This window comes from Diadema antillarum, unplaced genomic scaffold, assembly GCF_040938485.1.
Source record: "Diadema antillarum isolate AM-2024a unplaced genomic scaffold, OU_Dant_1.0 seq00000512_RagTag, whole genome shotgun sequence".
Taxonomy (NCBI): Eukaryota; Metazoa; Echinodermata; class Echinoidea; order Diadematoida; family Diadematidae; genus Diadema; species Diadema antillarum.
The window spans coordinates 583200-602403 of record NW_027271466.1 but is presented as its reverse complement, the minus strand read 5'-3'; the positions used below and the strand labels follow the sequence as shown (position 1 = coordinate 602403).

General features: G+C 37.8%; 2 protein-coding genes and 1 long non-coding RNA gene across 4 annotated transcripts in view; all 3 read left to right on the top strand.

Moving 5' to 3' along the window:
* The window catches only part of LOC139734191 (uncharacterized), a 116233-nt gene that overhangs the window by 45843 nt on the left and 51186 nt on the right, over positions 1-19204 (top strand). The gene's annotated exons all lie outside the window — the stretch shown is intronic.
* On the top strand, positions 1589-12207 carry LOC139734187 (uncharacterized). Of its 2 annotated transcripts, none has more exons than XM_071644992.1 (7): positions 1589-1885; positions 3633-3842; positions 4850-5074; positions 5916-6149; positions 6747-6968; positions 8919-9018; positions 10049-12207. In XM_071644992.1, the coding sequence occupies exons 1-7, from the start codon at positions 1687-1689 to the stop codon at positions 11382-11384; spliced, it is 2526 nt and encodes an 841-aa protein (XP_071501093.1). In that variant the 5' UTR covers positions 1589-1686; the 3' UTR covers positions 11385-12207. The 2 variants fall into 2 exon arrangements, with proteins under 2 accessions (XP_071501093.1, XP_071501092.1); XM_071644991.1 differs by having other exon boundaries at positions 4832-5074.
* LOC139734133 (uncharacterized) lies at positions 16131-18918 on the top strand. Its single transcript, XR_011711143.1, has 3 exons — positions 16131-16370; positions 17654-17978; positions 18784-18918. It is a non-coding gene; the product is annotated as an uncharacterized lncRNA (long non-coding RNA).

Below are 19204 nucleotides of genomic sequence, written 5' to 3'. Positions count from 1 at the left end.
TGCCGGGTCCTCATCCCCACTCTTGGTTGTCTTTCGACCACGACGACGCGTCGACGAGGGCGGCGCTGGCGGCTCCTTCCCCATCACCTTCTTCATGATCTTACTCCGGGACTTTGGCATAGTGAAAGTCCAGAACCGGCGTTTCGATATGCAGAACTAAGATGATAATAACTTAGATCCAAACGTTCCGATGCGAAAATGCAAAGACAGTGCCCCAGAATTGACGATGTAAGCTAACGTATGATATCCAATATTTGAAAGGCAAGAAGGTATACCCTAAAAAGTTTCAAGGGAGGGAAAGTAGCACGAAGATGATAGAAAACTACAAAGTTTCGAAGTTCAATGTGTAAGACCATGCACGAAATCTAATAGTAGGAGCCGCATCAATTACTTCTACTTCCACGACAAACCACCATCCAATGACGCTACCTAAGAGATTTCTTCACCGCGTGCGCTTACCCCCGCAAACGAGAGGGGCAGCAAGAGCAGGGGTCACCTGTTACGTAATCCCCCCTGCCCTATATCTGCCCGGCAACATCGCTACTGTGTCCTTCAAGAGTAAATTGTTTTAACTTCCTTGCAGTCCGTTAAAACCCATTATTTCTTTTTAAATGAAATAACGTATGTGAACGTTCAAAGGATACTACCTGCCCATACTGGGCAGGTAAGTACGAGGGAAAATACTATTCACTATTACAACACTTTTGACATGGGTACAAAGTACACAGACATTTACAAACAATAAGAATGCATTTGATGGGTTGTAAGAACGGCAAAAGAAATCGCAATCTCATTTAAATCTAAAATTGACTCATATTCTTTTTGATGTGTTTAAGAATGTGAACATAAAATGGATTCAATAGATTTAAACAGATTAAAAACAATGGCATTTAGTTCTTAAACATGGACAATGCGAAGGTATATATTCTATACTTCTATTCTCCTCACGTTGCATTTTTGAATTAATAAATATGTAATTCGATAATACAAGTCTCAATGATGATTAAAATGGTTAATGTCTATTTGGCAATTTGCTAAAATTCATTTTACAGATTCGAGAAATTTGATAGACTGTTCGTGGACACGTGCCAAATGCCCTTCTAACAGTGCCGTGAAGGTGAAATGCCGAGGTGAGGAAATACTGCTAGTGAAATACATAATGGAATTTCCCCTGCCTAGGTTTTGAACAGAGATTTATTTGTTTTTTTACTTTCTCATAGATTAAGAAAACTAATAGGTTTTTTTTTCTTTTTTTTTTTGCGCATCAAGCAACAGGAAACCCATATCTTTAACCAACATCTGATCACCCTCCGAAACCTCAAGTCCTCCCACAATACAGCATTTAGAAACGCTTTATGATTTTTTATTTTAAAAATCATGCGTTATCTGATGAGAAACACAAGAAGGCAAAATGAAGCTTTCTGTTTGATTGTTTCATTGATTAGATTATGCTGGAGTGAGTGCCGTAACAACTAGAAATGTATTACCTGGTTGATGACAACAGAATGTAATGATAATTTATCGATACTCCAAAAAAAATATTCTGTTCTTCATCAATCAGAAAGTTCGTCATACAGTATGCATTGTTTTCTCTCAGAACCAGGTTTTCTTGGATGCTTTGTGAAACCACCCCTCTTGCAAGACTATAGTCCTTTTCAGGGCTTGCCAAAGCGAAACGTGAGTGAAATGGAATGCGTCTCAATATGCCGAGGACTAAGAAAAGTTGCAGGTTTAGCCGTTATGCACCAAGGAGGATGCTTGTGTTTGTCATCAGAGAAACTGGAAGCCATTTCGACCCATCGAGGTTACCGCTTTCTTCAACAGTGGTCATGTTTAAGCATGTCCGACCTGCAATCCAGACAAGATCTGTATTATGCATTTAATGGTGAGTTTTATGCCATGATATCCCAACATGTATTCTTTGTAAGTCTGAAATTGATAGTCTCTAATGATTCCCGTTAGAGGCACTCATTAACCAACAAGTTAATTTTGCACAGAATCTACTACATATATATATATGCATTCCTAGCTTTTAGTTTGAAAGGAATTTTAAACATCGATCCATTATTATGAAAGCTGTGATGCCTACTTGTTTAAAGGGAGAGTAAAGTCATGTTTCGTGTAGTTTTGTTACTGTTTGATGCTTATGCTAAAAACAGTTTATTTTGTGGTTTGAGTGCACACACACACACACACACATATGTGACCCTGCACCTCAAAACAAACAAAAGGTCGCCAGACATGAATTTTTAGTTAAGACCATATTCTGAAAAAGCAGACTTTAAGCTTTAAAATGATGTATAATTCAAATCAAATGGACTCTCCTAACCTATCTAAATATTGGAAAGAAAGCACAAACTCAGGAAAAGTGTTAACTGAGAAAAGAGGCTCTGAAGTAGAGTGTCTATTCAAGCGCTTAATCTTTACCAAACCGTGCTGGCTGTGCGATGAATGGGACAAAAAACAGGAAGTAAACCACCAGAGTAACAACAATGAAGGAATTATCAAATTAAACTGAAATTAAGCATGCCCTATTAACACATTCTGTCCATAATTAATACCAACTTTCAAAGCAGAAGCACTATCCTTTCAAAAGTTATTAGAGTTGAAAGTGAAGAGTGTGGACAAGGTTTTTCAGAAATGAAAACGGGATTCTGAAGACACACCTAATCACACTATTCTACAAAAAACGTCTGAGATAAACTGCTAAAAAAGCACACTTTCCTGCCCGTTTATTGATACTAAATTTTAGCATAATGTAAAAGAAGACCTGCTCTTTCAGAAAATATGAAAAAGTCAAGTTCGGCTAGGTTGACCCATTTCACTTATTTTCAGTCCTCACGTAAAATCAGTGTGTGCGACTTTATGTTCGTTTTGAGGTGCACGGTCACATATATACTTTTTTTCAAACTATGTACAAATACTCAGTATATACTCCTGTTCCGTGTCACATGGTGTGGTGTTGACTTGATTGATGATGCCCAACTAACATAATGATAAGTAGAGTGCAAGATGGCTGGATTACATGGCACGCCAACTTTTTGAAGGAAAAAATGATTTTATCAAAAGATTTCATGCTTACTTTTAGAACATGAAAAAATAAGCAATTTCTTCTTTGTCTTTTTGAATAACTTTAAATGCACTTTCACATAAATTTCAGAAGAAAACATTGTATTTTATGCCATCTATGTTCAAAATAAAAATCACATATCTGGATGATCCTACCGCCACGAGTTGGATTCAAATTAAAATGATGATTTTCATACACGAACTACATGTAGAGGAATAATGTGATGAGGCAATGAACACAACACAGATCAAAATCAAGATTTCCAATTTGATTGACCTGTTTTCTGCGTCATGTTCCTGAGCATGCGGTACATGTATTAAAAGTCCAATCGAGTTTCTGTAATGCTGTGTTTTTGTGATTCCAAGAAAGTTTTTGTACACCATTTATCCTTATAAATATGTGGTTGTTTGGTTAACTTTATATCTAGTTTTCTATATGACTTTGACAACCAGTCCACATTCTCCAATACAAGCAGCTTGCGTAATGTTCATTCAAATTACGTTTTTGTGCATCATCATAACTCCATACTAATTGAAGTAATTTATGGTTGCCTTGGATGTAGTTTCCTACGGGTTTTGCGAGCAACTTGACATTATCCAACACGGACAATGGGATACCAACATGACGTGGTTTGGCTCCATAGTAACACTCACTTGCGATAAAGATTACGTCATAAATGGCAGCGCGGCACTGCAGTGTGTAGGACAAACTGGAAGGTCGACTTACTTTCCGGTTTGGAACTCATCTGTCCCATCTTGCGAAGCGGTTGACAGTGAGTCCTTTCAGTATACTCACATTTAGTAATTTATTTAATTTAGATATAATCCTCTTCTCACCCTTTGAATTGTCCAGTAACAAGTCCAAGTTACACTGATAAAATTAGATAGGAGTCCGCGACCACTCGGCTCAGTTGAAGTCACAACCAATTCTAGCATATTAAGTGTTTGTGGCAAGAAAATAACACCTACACATAGCTGTGTATTGGAGTTGCAGTTCATATTTTATGTCTGCCTTTATGTAACACCACACTGCCATGTTAACACTGTCATTGAAAAGATGGGAAAAAGCGTGCAAAAACTCATGATTAAAAAAGTAAAGAATCTGACATTTGAATGTGCTGAGAGCACAGGGGTTTTTGCAATAAAAGAATATACCAAAGAACTTGATCTTTTCGAAGCAACTTGTTGGAGGAACGCAATGTACATACACAGAATGGACTGTAAAAGATTCAATGCAATTATCTACTCTTTCATGACAAAGTTAAGTAGCACAATGAATGACGTTATTTATATCAGTAGAATTATGAGAGAAACAACGAAAACTGAAGAAGGCAAAGGCAAGAATAACGTACAGTAATATTAAGAACGTTATGCCTGATTTGTAATTTCCATCTGAAAAGAAGAAATATTTCGCAGTCAGTCATTAAAGTGCAAATTATGAAGGCATTCACCTATTTAGATGTATTTCAAGGAAATTACAAGAGGAACTATTCTGTATGTCACTATATTAGGAATTTCTACACATCTAGACAACATTTAGTCTTAAGAGTTCATGAGTCAATGCACTGCGTGGAATAATATGATAGACTACCTGCATATAGCTGGTCGAGTGGATGTCTATTCTTCTGTTCAACTGGATTATAGATGCAATTATGGTTGAAAATATCTGTGCTCTTATAATACAGAAACCTTAAGATAAATAAATAACAATAACAGATTATGATTATATTAATGATAATAATAATAAAATTGTATTTTGTAGTCATTCTCTCCCATCCAGGTAACAAGTCAACATGTGGTCACCCTGGTAACGTAACGCACGGAAAATGGGATTCAAACAACACGCTGCTTGGATCCATGGTAACCCTGGGCTGTGACGATGGTTTCGCGCTCAATGGTAGTGCAACCTTGCTGTGTATGCAGTCATCGGACATGCCTGATGATGGTCGAACAACAACTTCCCTTGTCTGGAACGCATCAACCCCTTATTGCCAAGCAGTTGAACGTAAATGTGAAATCTATTTTAGAGAAGATTTCATTTTGACGTTCACATAGCTCTAATACACGGAATAGTTTTAAAAACAAGGGGCTCAGAACAGGACTATGGCCTATAATTCGAAATTGACGGGTAATTTAATATCATAATTATAGTTATGACTTTCGGGAGTTTACTGTCCTAGGAAACGCTCAGCAAAGAAAAAAAATCTAAATCGTTTAATCATGTCTTGATGTCTTATACCTTATAATTATAATACTGTATACACACCCCTTATATGTAGAATATAGAAATTCGGCGCATTTACCGCCTAGTTATATATCAATATTGTATGTGCGATAGAATAAGGGCAACCAAATGACACTCTAAAGAGAAACTTCTTGCATGTGGAATATTCTTCAGAGTGATATAGCCTCTTAAAAAAGAGGGAAAATTGGTTATGTCATATCTATCCTTTGACCAATCTTGCTTACTTTGTCATTGATACTGACAGAGAGAGGGGGAGCTCGACACACACCCATTGACAAACACCTGTGTCACTCTATTTCTATGCATGAAATAGAACTGTACCATATAATTGGGACATTTATACCTCACTTATTATTTCTCTGCAGCAACCACAATAACATTACACTTTAATAGATATATATCACACTTACATCAACCTTACTGCCCACCAGTGTCTTTGAAATTATGATGATGAAATTATTTGATTTTCAGATGTGCCATTACAGTATAAAGTTGTTAACTACTGCGAGGATTATTAATTTGTTTTTATATCGTTGTATTCCTGAAATACTTGAATTGTACCTATTGTACTAATTTTGTAACATCAATATTCAAATTTCAGAGTCTGCGAGAGACATTCCTTCCTTTCCAGATAACGAGTCAAAATGTGATCCCCCTGGTAACGTATCTCACGGAAAATGGGATTCAAACACGACAATGAATGGACGTACAGTATTCACCCTGCACTGCGATGATGGTTACATCCTTAATGGCAGTGCAACATTGTTGTGCATCGACCCTTCCAACAATGGTCTACCCGCTAACTCATCAGTTCCATCTTGTCAACCAGTTGAAGGTAAATACCTACTGACCCTGATCCGAAGGTTTCAACATTTACGATAAAGTGCCCGCTAAATGATACGACAACTGGACGAAGGAACTTATGCTTTAAACGTCGAGCAGAGACTGAACTTTATTCCGGAGATTTATGAAAATATGTGGGATTTTGCGGACAATAAAGGGGTAAAACTATATACGTTAGACATGTGTGATTATTAACAATCGGGAATCCAGTGAAGATGCTTTAATATGAACACGGAGAGAAAGAGAAAGAGAAAGAGAAAGAAGGAGAGAGAAAAGAAGTATAGTATACGAATATCGACTGCTTCGGAAGGGGATGTTAAAACTATTTGCACGAGTTTCATTAATTTTTCGAAATATTTTGTTGAGATGAAGCATTAAATCTTTCTTTTCATTTTCATTGGGCACGGCGTTATATACTGGGAACGCCGGTCCAATTCCTTCTCTTCCCTCCATCGCCGTAAAGAAAGGGTATGCACGATTGGCGGCAGACAAAAATTAGAGTCCTTAGAATTAATATCTTGCCTTCTACATACGACTAACAATATCATTTACCGGGAATTCACAATGCTTTCTATAATCATTCTCTCAGTACAAGGCAATACACCAAAATGTGGTCATCTTGGTGACGTCTCGCACGGAAAATGGGCTTTGAACACCACGCGGCTTGGATCCATAGTAACCTTGGACTGTGATGAAGGTTACGTCATCGGTGGCAGTGCTACATTGCAGTGTGTGGCGTCATCCAACGACAACACTTCGACACACCAACCAGTGTGGAACGCATCTATCCCAATTTGTCAAGCAGTCGAACGTAAAATTTACTTCCAAAGTACAGATATGTAGAATCCTACGTGTGATGCTGCTATCAAAACCTAACTGGCTTTTTGTCATTTCCTAAACGTGTATATGTGTGTGTATGTGTGTGTGTGTTGTCTGTGTCTGTGTTGATTTCCATTACTTCACCTGTTCTCTATAAGAACCTGCTGGACTCCTGCAAAATGCATGATAATTGACATATCGATGGCTTGTCGGCAACCTAATTCACTGACTTAAAAATAGCTTCTCTTGAGTTTCGAGAATGTATCAAATAAAACTGTGCTCTTATAATCAAGCTAAATGCAAACTGAGAACTACAAGTTCCAGAATGCACAACATCCCGTTCGCAGGCATTGACATCATTTTGTCTTGTATACTAGCGCGTTCAAAAAGAGTGTAGTACTGGCACTTCTTCATGTGATAAACTATGTCGTTATTATTCGATGTGAAGTAAGACACGTGAAGTCGTTATCCTTAAGATTTGTATCATGTACTACAGGTTCAGTGTGACACTCAACTTCATACACTCGCAGTGTCAACAAGTACATGAATGATTATGTGTGTATGTGTGTGTGTGTGTGTGCATGAGTGAGTGAGTGTGGGCGTGTGAGTGTGTTTGTGTATCTACAGAAAAAAAAATGGTATGGTGCTGATAATTTGTAGCAAACGCTTTCATCTCGAGATGATAGAAGGCAATAGAGTATAATTATGTCGCAGGATACCAGCTGGGTCGTCATTGGTCGTAGCGGCTTTTAATCTGTAATATGTATTCCTCAGCTTGATTGTCTGTTTATACAGACATGGATGGAATAGAAGTTTGAACATAACAAGTCATATAGAATAATGAACATAATAAATTTCAATTTAAGTTTAAATTTAAATTCATTTATTTTCCTACTTCTCATTTATGAACATTATAACAGAAATCAGACAAGTTCTTTTACCTTGTGAACAATGTGCAGAAAACAAACAATATACATGGTGATAACACAGTAATTACATGTAATGATAACTGGTCGAAATCGAAATCGAAATGGGGTTGATCAAAGAGAAGTATGACGGGACCTACATGAAAGCTAGCTTGTTTGGCTGTAAGCCCCGAGTAATCAGAGTTTGTGAAAAAGAAACGGAGAACGGATAGAACATAAGACCAGATGATGTAATGGTGCCAAATAAGAGTGGGGTATACCTATTTGATAAAGAAGAAGAAGAAGAAGAAGAAGAAGAAGAAGAAGAAGAAGAGGAAGAAGAAGAAGAAAAAAAAACTATACTAAGATGTGAACCATTACTGTGACCGAGCTATCATTAGTTTCCGGAGTAGAACATGATTTGCATTATTATAAAGCCTACTTTGGTACGAACTTACTACGAACCGTTGTTACATTAAAACTATCGCCAGGATATGATCGGTAAGATACAAAAAGTAACATGTACAGCTATTAAGCCATTTGGTGCCTGCCGTCAAGCTCTGGATAGAAAGTTAGAGAGAGGTAGAGGGAAAGAGGACGAGAGGGAAACGAAGTAGAATGTGGAATTGCGAATTCGGAGACCCTGATGGCAAGACCCAAAATGGAATCTGCAGCGTGTTGACAAGAATGTTTGATGGGACGATAACATACCACAATATTACATAAGACATTACAACTATTTAGTGTCTGCAAGATATGCACTCAATAAAAACTCTTTTAATTCGCGTTTAAAGGAATATAGAGACGAGCAGCTTGTTATTTCGGGGGAGAGGTCATTCCAGTATCTAGGGCCCGTATACATCATCGTATAATGATGCATTGAGTGTGATTCCAGCGTAACGACGTCAGGACAGGGAGAATGAGCTGATAATATTTATTACAAAACGTAAAACAAAATTAACGAATAAATAAACATGAATATAATGGGCATATATGAGGACATACGTATAATGTATCTATATTTCTGTACCCTTTAGACACAGTTCCCCATCTGCTGGTACCGCTGACGGCTTCAATACTGATATTCATCAGCCTGCTTTTTCTCATCACGGCTTGGTGCTTGTATCGCAGAAAGAGGTTAGTCTTTTCTTTAAACCTGTTTTTCTGGTTTTTGTCAGTTTTTGTGAAAGATTCAGTTGTCCTAAATACCACTGGTCACACTGGCGTGAGAAATCCCTTATTTCAGTCATATTCAGAAAATTCAACAAAACGTGAGCAGTAGAGTGCGTTGTCTTTAGCAGAAGTTAAGTAGATTATGATTCACCCACGAGTTAGTCCAGTCCTACTGAGCAATGTTTGTGATACAAAATCATGTGCTGAAGGCAAATCATTCTGCCCCTCGGACTGTCGAATGGGACATAACGTGGATATCCCATGTGTGAGAGAGTCACAAGCCACATTCGTTAAAGATCCCGCTTTATTCATTCATCAGACGCCTTTCCAGATGGAAAATGAAACAAAAAGAAAAAATGAATGCATAAACAAGTCAGGGCAAAGAGATAACTTTTTCGTTGTGAGTGCTGATAAAAATATTGGATAAGAGCAAAATAAATTGTGTACAGAACTGTGGAGGAAAACGGAGTGGCAAAGGTAATATATATATATATATATATATATATATATATATATATATATTCTGTGTATAGAGAGACAGAGACAGAGACGGACGGACAGACAGACAGACAGACAGAAAGAGAAAGAGAGATAGAGAGGGAAGGAGGAAGAGGGTTAAGTTACTGAAATTATCTCTTTACGTAAGAACCATATCATCCCATGATCACACAGCATCTTACTCAGCTCCTGATGACATAACATTGATTACAGTGATTACATTGTAAAAGTCCTTGTCCGATGTGATTCTATTCGATTTGATTAATTATGTAGCTCGTCAAAAGGGTTTGGTCCTTTCTGATTTTATAATTGCAATGGCGAATGAACTGTTGGGATATCTGTTTCACATAATGCACACATAAAACTGCAATGTTTCTAAACTAAGATCTTATCTCCTGGAGATCTAAATAGATCTGAACATAGGATACGTTTCGTTGACAGTATTTCTTTCACATGTCATTTTAAATGTAGTATATTACGATATTTTTCATTGTAGATATAAACCGCCATCCCATCCAGACCAGGCCGATAATGACGTAGCTCCTGGACCTGGTAGTCGCGCTAACAATGTTGCTTTCCAACTGTACACCTTGATACCTTCCGTCAGCCATACCGCTAGCTCTGAGGGATATCCCGTCCCTGTAAGAGCTGAAAACTCTGCAATTGATCAAGATCACGTTTACCAGGATGCTGACGAGGTACGCAGAAAAGTTACCGAAACGCAACGAATCTCAGTTAGCAATGTTTTGGTGGAGGGCAGCTGGAATCATGGCTCGTCCACTGAACAGCTACCTTTTACATGTGAGCAACCACTTGGAGCAGAATGCCAACTGGGAACATCTCATCTGATGCCATCTAGTGGAGATGAGGAATATGAACAATTGCAATTCCCCTTCACTGTCACATCTGGCCAAGGGACTGCGATTAAGCAAGTCCGCCTGTTTGACACAACAGAATACAACTCGCTCGAATCTACGAAGGGTCCTACAATCGGCCATGCAACGGACTTTTCTTCAGCATTCGACTCCGATGACTACAGCCAGCTGAATCTTCCCCAACACTCTGTTAGGAGAGGATACGTTTACAAGAGCGATGAGAGCGCAGACGAAATGGCTCCAAATTGTGCTGCTTCACCAAGGACTTGCACGCAGCTGTACGCCAGAGTGCAGAATAAGCGAGGTGTACTTTCTGACAAAAACGGCTCCACTGAAGCACACCAAAGCACCACAGAAGAACTCTATGCAAAGGTAGATAAGACAGGAGATAAGTTCTCAAAGAAGGATAGCTCTGTTTCAGCACGTAGGCTCGAGGAACTGTACGCCAAAGTGGACAAGCAGGTAAATGGACCGTCAAAAGAAAATAGTTCCGTTGGAGGGCAAGGACAGACCCCATTAACCATAAATGGCGCCGAGACAACACCTGTAGATCTCTATGTAAATGTGGAAATGAAAGGAGGAAATTTCCTCCAAGAGGCTAGCTCTGTTTCATCATGTATGCTCGATGAACTGTACGCCAAAGTGGACAAGCACAGAGATGGACATTCAAAGGAAAACGGTTCCATTGGTAGGGAAGCAGAGACAACGAAAGACGGAAATACCGCCGATACAGCATCTGTAGAACTCTATGTAAATGTGGATAAGCGAGATGGAGGTTTCCAAAAGGAGGATAGTTCCCTGTTTGCACGTGGGTGCGAGGAACTTTATACGACAGTGAATAAGCAGAGAGAAAGACCTGCAAACGGAAATGGCTCCTCTGACGGGCATCAGGGCACCGCAGAAGAAGAAACCGTTTCAGAGAGCGCAGCTCTAGAGCTCTATGCAACAGTGGACTAGGGAGGAGGAGAGTAGTTCAATTGGCCGATGGTTTAAGAAAGAAGAAGAGAAGGTTTAGTTATTCGGACGATGTTGTATATGAATTCATAATTACAGTGAGCATGCGTATATAAAAACTATGCAGGTTATTCAGTTTATTCCCTACTCATATTCCTAAATGATTGCTATTCAAATGCATTTTAATCTGTGAATACTTTTTTTTTAATACTCAAAATGATACATATACGGACACATGTATAGGAAGATGTGCTTTTTTTATCTCTTCCTCTTTATTGAGTGGACAGTCTGTATTAATTTCATATAAACAATGAAACCTATGAGGTCCAGACTTTCTTGTAAGAGATTGTAAGGGGCAGCTGAATGTTTTTATGTGTACGTCGTAGGGGGCGACGGGGTGAGATATTAGTTCTGAACAAAAAGTCGAAATAGCTTCTCTCACTTTTTTTCCGAGCGGCCTAGAATCATGACATAATTGAAAATAATCAAACACTGGCTAATCAATTAATATTGTTTAAGAGCTATAAAGGTAAATCATCACGACGGGTAAAAACGATTACAATAAAACAGGTTGAGCAGAGCTGTATTCCATACCTTCTACTTCAATCATGTAAATGGCATTTAAAATTTCGGAAATATTCATGTGGAATTTGATGTTATCAGATATGGAGGAAAACCTGATTTTTTTTTGCTTTCATGCTCAATGACATGACAAATAAGGTACCCCACTACGCCTGTAATGATTAAAAATATTAATTGATCAAAATGGGCGCTAGGTGAAAGGCGATACAATTAAGTTGTCAATCGACAAGATGTTAAACCTAGTGCGATGTACAGTAACTGAATAATTACTGTATATATATATGAATTTCCAAACATGTAAGAATGAAGCTACCAGCAAAGTGTTGCGCTGACAATGCTTTGATTCTTACCTCTGTGTGTAAGTTTATTGGGGGGGGGGGGGGGGGCTTGATCCACCATAACGCCATGGTCTCTTTTCAATAGGTCGATAGTTATGGAATGCAAAATAAATTTTCTTTGTTTACGTTGATGTTTAATGAGAAGATAAGGAAACAAAATGGAAATGTATGTGACTGTATTCGGTGATCCCTCGCATTTATCCCCAAGTTGAATTATCCTTCGGGTTTATGCCAGGTTTAAGTGTGTGCGTGTGTGTCACACACAAACACACTGCTATAGCTTCTGACCATCCGAGCATTGAGAATTTAGGGTTTCTGGGACAAACAGTGAACTAGGCCTTTCTATAGCTCAGTCGGTAGAGCACAGGGCTAGCATCCGGAGATATCGGGTTCGAATCCCGATGGAATTCCATTTTCTTTGCTCATTTTCCACTGTCTGTATAATACGTATAGAGCTGTAAATATGAATGAAGTGCGTTAGATCGCTCGTACGAGATTGGTTGTTTTGTTGATGTTGTTTTTCTAAAGGAAAAAACCACTGAATTGCCATATATTTTTATGTACAGAATTTGGCTTTGTGCATTCCACCTGACATTTCCATCTGTAATAATTGCCAACAGAAGCGTAGAAACTTATAGTCAGTAGTGCTACAGCTTTTGCGCATCCAGTGGTTCAAGTACAGTGACTCTTTCTACTAAAAATCAGAGCAAACTGTCATCCTCAGCATATACTGAGTATGTTTTCTTGTTTAGAAGATGCGATGTTCACGAGAATTCTGGTTTATTCCGTAAATTAATAAGTTAGTAAGTATCTTGTAACCAAGAAACCACAACCATCAAATATAAAAGCAGAGCACGTGTAAAAACGCCAAGAAACATTATTATATATTTCTACCCCAACCGTGTATATAGATTATAACAAGTTCTCTTTCGTATTACATAAAGTTTCACAACTGTTTATGCCAGAATACAAACTTCAGGACTTAGTGCACGGCTTCTCTTTTTTTTTGTCGGTGATGTTGGAATAATAAAGAAAAACGCAAAGCGGAATAAAGTACGCTCTTGTGAATACTGCAAACTGGCCGCGGTCTGCTCAATTCCTAAAGTATATCCATATGAATTATCTCTCTCTCTCTCTCTCTTCTCTCTTATATATATATATATATATATATATATATATATCAGTGCTCCACACTAACTTTTTTGTTCGGTGGCCCGAGAGAAAAAATTTGGTGGCCCGAAAAAAAACAATAAAAAATGTTAAAAGTCCTGTGTTTTTTTTAATGTGTCAAATATTTAAGTTTTATCATAGTAAGAATTGGAAGTTGGACATATCTACTCATAAATAAACCTCAACAAACTCGCAACACTCACTCTCAGGCACTCATTCAGTCCTTTTCATCCATCCTTTAAACAAATTTAACTGCTAATTTCCGGCGCAAAAATTTACGAATTTATTGACATTCTTTTTAAAAAAAAATTGGTGGCCCGAGGCGGGCCACCAAATTTGCCCTTTTTTGAAATTTGGTGACCCGACTTTCATTTTTTGGTGGCCCCGGGCCACCGGGCCACCGTTAGTGTCGAGCCCTGTATATATACATAGGCCTATATGTAATCAGTTTCATGTCAGTTTCATTTCAAGTCAAGCGTGCTGTGACGTCGATAAAATTGAAGGTGCAACCTGGCTAAATGTTTTGATGCATATATTAATTTGAAGAAAAAAAAACTTGTCTATCCATGTTGATATCATAGTAGTATACTGCTAAAAGGACACTTTAAATGCCGATATGCTGGGTTTGGGAAAGAAAATACCCATACGAATATGGTTTTGACGCCCCAACAGCAATTATATGTGTAGGCCTACACGCAAGACATGCACACAGTCATTATATATATATATATATATATATATATATATATATATATATATATATATATATATATATATATATATATACATACATATATATATATATATACATACATACAGTAAGACCATGAAGAAAACACGTTATGTAAACTATGAGAAAACGTGTCTGAAATCACGGGCTATACTATTTATACAGCCAAATTACGGGTTAGATTACCGTTTCAGTTTCGATAGATTGTGATCATAGTTACTCATCCCTTCAAGAAGTATTTTTCCCGGACGCTGTGAAACAATGCATATACCGGAATGTTTTCATAGAAAAGAGGGGAGGGTCTTATTTACCAAGGGTAGCCTCTTCAGTGTTGCCACTGCTCTACCAGAGAGCCCTGTCATGATTATTACCCCAGCGTTGCCAGGTACCCATTTATACACCTGGGTCGAGAGGGACGTGGTGGGTAAAACATCTTGTCCAAGGACGCAAGCACTGGGCGGGAGTCGAACTCGGGTCCTCCGATTGGGAGTCGAGAGTCTTATCCACTATGCCACAGCGCCCCCACTCACTATGCCACAGCGCCCCCACGGGGAGAATCATTGGTCAGACTTCAAAACTCATAATGTCGTTACATGGTTTGACTTTTCTTACGAACATTGTAGAAATTACTCATATCAGAGCTCACGTACTGCCCGGTCAAGTAAAAACAAAATAAATATGATAACAAAAAGTAATGTGTTTGACATAACAACAACTCAGCACTAGATTCCTTTATTATAATCAATAGCTTGAGAAGAAACCCTGTCCAGGTACAAGAGAAAACTTCTCAGTGTGACTTTCAAAGCATAATAGATACCAAAACTAGCCAAATCATTACTTTTATTCTGAATGCTGCCACTGTTTCTCACCGATCATGCCAATGTTTAATGATTAGTATTTAATTCACAAATTGCTCACATACCATTCCCCCCCCCCCCCTATAACTATGGGTTTCATCTTATTGATGTCATGATAGCACTATCTTGATAATCAAATCATTATTTGCTGTTGGAAAAGGTGTAGTTTGCAAAAGACGAAGTACAGATCTTCCCCTTGTTAATACTGCCATTTTTGTTGGTCTTTTCGTCTAGAAATGTTGATGTGACCCTATCAAAAAATCGCACGTTTTATCTTCCTCGGGTCAAACACTACTTACTTCCTCTATAGGGAAATTAATTTAAGTGGTGAAAAACGAATACAATGGTGGGTATATGATTACACTCGAAAAGAATCTAAGAGGGATGATGCCACTGACAAGAGTATCTACGCAGGGACTTGTATCCGTCACTTGAAGATTATTATCATTGCGGTTTCATAATGAAACATAAGACATTTGTTTTTAAATAGATTCTAGAAATGACTGCAATTGAAGCGTCCTGTATCAAGACAGTAACAATTGTACATGCTTTTAGGCTCTAATATGGAAAATCGTTTACATTTCTTAAAAGGACGAAAATGTCGGTAGGACACTTCAATTTTGATTTTACGAAATGATGAACGTTTGTTATTTTGCTATAATGGATGCCTCGTATTTTGTTATAATCATATAGCTTCAATTTCAAGTCGATCTTGAAAAGAACTTGATTTTCTGCGTCGTTCTGAAAATTCATCCCATCAAACCTGGTCATCAAAAACAAAAAAGTAAGTCCCTTTTTCGCACGTTTTCATAATCAACACGTCTACAAATCCCCTTCTCAAAACCCCTCCCAATAATGTGTACAACAAAGTGACAAAATCACTTTTAATTGTTGTAATGCTTGGTTGGCTATAGTTTCTTTTGTTTCAGTACACTTCAATGATTTGTCATTGTACCATGTCACCTGATCCAAATCTCGAGTGTGGACACTTTAATGCGCACTGTCGTGCGCAGGGGCGCGAGCGGGAGACACAGTCTAATTATTGCGTTGTATAGTCATTGATGCGACAAGTTGTAGTCTGAACAAAGACGCCATCTTGTTTAGTACAGATATTGGGTTAGAAAATTCTGCTTGAGGAGAAAGGTTGTTTATTCCACGGTAATAGATCTGCTTGTGCTTAATAATAGTAGAGTCTGACTCTGAATAGCAAACATGAAGAATGAAGTCATGGCTCTCAGTTTAAGCAAGTGGACATTAATGGCAATGGTGATAGGATTCTCGTTGCCTCCCAAAATTTCATCGGACGTGATAGGTAAGTACTTTTATATTTTCTTTGATGGTTATTTTTGAACCCCCAACAATTATCCTTAAAAAAATATGCGCATATACATATTTTACCCATTTCCTTTCAGACGGAAAGCGATGACTTATTTTCCCCTTTTTAATGGTATTGGTATTAATTGCAGTGCTGACATAGGGGAAGTTTGATAATTTTTAGCTTCACGCATTATTATAGACATACAATTTCATGCGCAAATTCGGAAAATTCATCAGAGAGATAACAATGCCACCAAATGACCCGATGCTGAACAAGCGGTTGTTAAGTTCGCAGATTAATCATGTGTAAGGAGGGTTACACATTTGTCTAGATATTCTGTTCTAGTTGTTGAAAATCCGCGCAAGTTCAACGAAAGGAATCCTAATAACGGGTGCCTTTTAGGTAAACCACTTTTAAAATACCCGCTCTGAAGCATGAGTCAGACAAGAAAGATGCATGGTTTGAAAGGGAAAACAATGTTAGGTATCCATTCAACTATTTTTTGTTATTTGTTTATTTGTTACTTGCTTCTTTTTCTTTCAATATTTTCTGCCCAACATTTTCTGTATACATGTCTTTTGCTTTCAGTTTGGACGCCCACCCAGACACTCGTTGTCTGACTCTTTGTGGGCTTCCATCTCCATTTCTATTTTGTCAATTTCTTTAAAAAAAAAAAAATTTTTTTTTTTTGTTTTTGTTATGATTACATTCGCTGTTGTTGCTTCATACATTTTTGTTGCTGTTCTGATGCCGATTGTTACCAATATTTTCACTGATTCTTTCTCTCCCGAGGGGCCCACACTCTACAAGCTTTGTTTTTTCAGTGGGTCCCTCCGTTTTTCGCCTTATGTACGTTGATATTTCACTTTATTTCAATTTACTTCAGGCATTGTACTGTGTCTTTACTGTATAAGTATACAAGTACTGTTTTACTCTGTTAAACTCACTTTGTTTTCTTGATACGATTTCTATCACTGAAGAAAGAGTGATGTATGTTATGCTATATTTTTTATTGTCGAAAAACGGAATAAACTTGAATTTCAATTTTTGAACTACGTTACATAATATCATGAGGAATGCACGTGCTTGTGAAACACTGGAAACTGCTGTCTCTCTCGAAACACCATGCTGCGTTCTATACAGAATAAATCTTCCAAAACGTATAGGCCTACCCTCTTTTGGCACGCTACTGGAAAAAAAATATGATGAATTATGTTAAATATTGAAGGTACTTATGTGTTTATATCTATTTCACTGATGTTCGCCACTGATTTCAGGTCAAACTCTCGACTGTTCGATGGGTTACACTACCCTTGCGATCCAGGCAGACAGCGTGATACGGGTAGTTGCCGACAGGTGGGAAATACAAGCACCTAAGGGTCAAAGGATGGTTCTATGGCTGCAATCTATCAACAATCAGTACATAAAGGTTACCACAGAGGATGAGATTTCTACCATTAAGAGTGAAATTGAACTTGAAAATTTCAGCAAATCCCCACCTATCTTTTCACTTGGCCACAAGCTGAGACTTAGACTATATATATCCGACCCGGAGATATATATATCCCGTGAGAGTCGACATCACCGCAACGTGTTTAAAAGGTAACTTGTTCCATTCTTTATGGGTGATAAACAATCAAATTGTCATTTCTGTCATGAATAAACGTGTCATTTTGTTATTACAGGCACCATCATGATCTATACCAAATGATTTGATTTCAAATAGAACAGTGCAGTATGATGGCCGTTAACTGATGGCTACCCTGCCATGTTCATGTTCGATAGAATATTGAAGAAAAAAAAAATAAACCCAAAACATCCATTAAAAACACCTTAAACACTGATACTCGGCAGAGTGCAGAAATAAATTACTACAAAGGTTAACATGTAACTGTTGCATTCTTTATTTCTTGCATTAAAGGGACTGTACAGTACTGGTTGAAGTGAGGATTCAGCTTGTAACGTTTTGCGAGATATTTAGAAACCACTCTATGAAATCTTACAATACAATGGGTAATTCTAAGGGGATTCAAAAGATTGTTTAATGAAAATCAGTTTTTGAAATGACTAAGATATCTAAAAACAAGGTGAAATAAGGAGATCATAATAAAAGTCTTGACATGTCAATTTTATTAGGATCACTTTTTTTATCTTTGATATCTCAGCCATTTCAAGGCCAATTTTCGCCAAACAAAAGTTGAATCATTCTTAAAATTACATGCTCTTTCACAATTCATAAGAGATTTCTCATTATCTCACCAAAAAAATGTTATGAACCTGAATCCTCACCTCAACCAGTACTACAGTCCCTTTAACATTAAGTAGGATTCATGTTGTGTAACAACGTTTTCTCTTAGAGATACTACTCTCTTTTTTTAAGTATTGTTATTTTTGTGACACACTATAGATACACAACTTTTTCCTCATCTGAAACTCATCGGGGAACAGTCTCCTCTCGAGGGTGTTGTGGTTTGGCAATCTGCTACGGACAGCTTTGTTTGCAGTGATGATTTTACAGAAAACGTTGCTGATTCGATCTGTGGAGCACTTGGTTTTCCTTCCTATCAGAAGATTTCTAGCGTCGAGTTGCATTCCCATTTAAACGCAGGAAATTGGATCAAGGCTGAAAGTTGTCCCGAACGTACGTGAAACTTTTCTCCAACTGTGTTCGATTATCTCAGGTTGCGAATCTTACAGAGGATAGTGCTGGGTGTAAATTACCTATGTTGTCATTGTGCAACTCGCAACCGTTAGTTTGAACCTTTCAAGATATATACCTTTTCTGCTGTTCGTTATTACAGACATCTTTTAAAGGGGAAAGTGTCCTG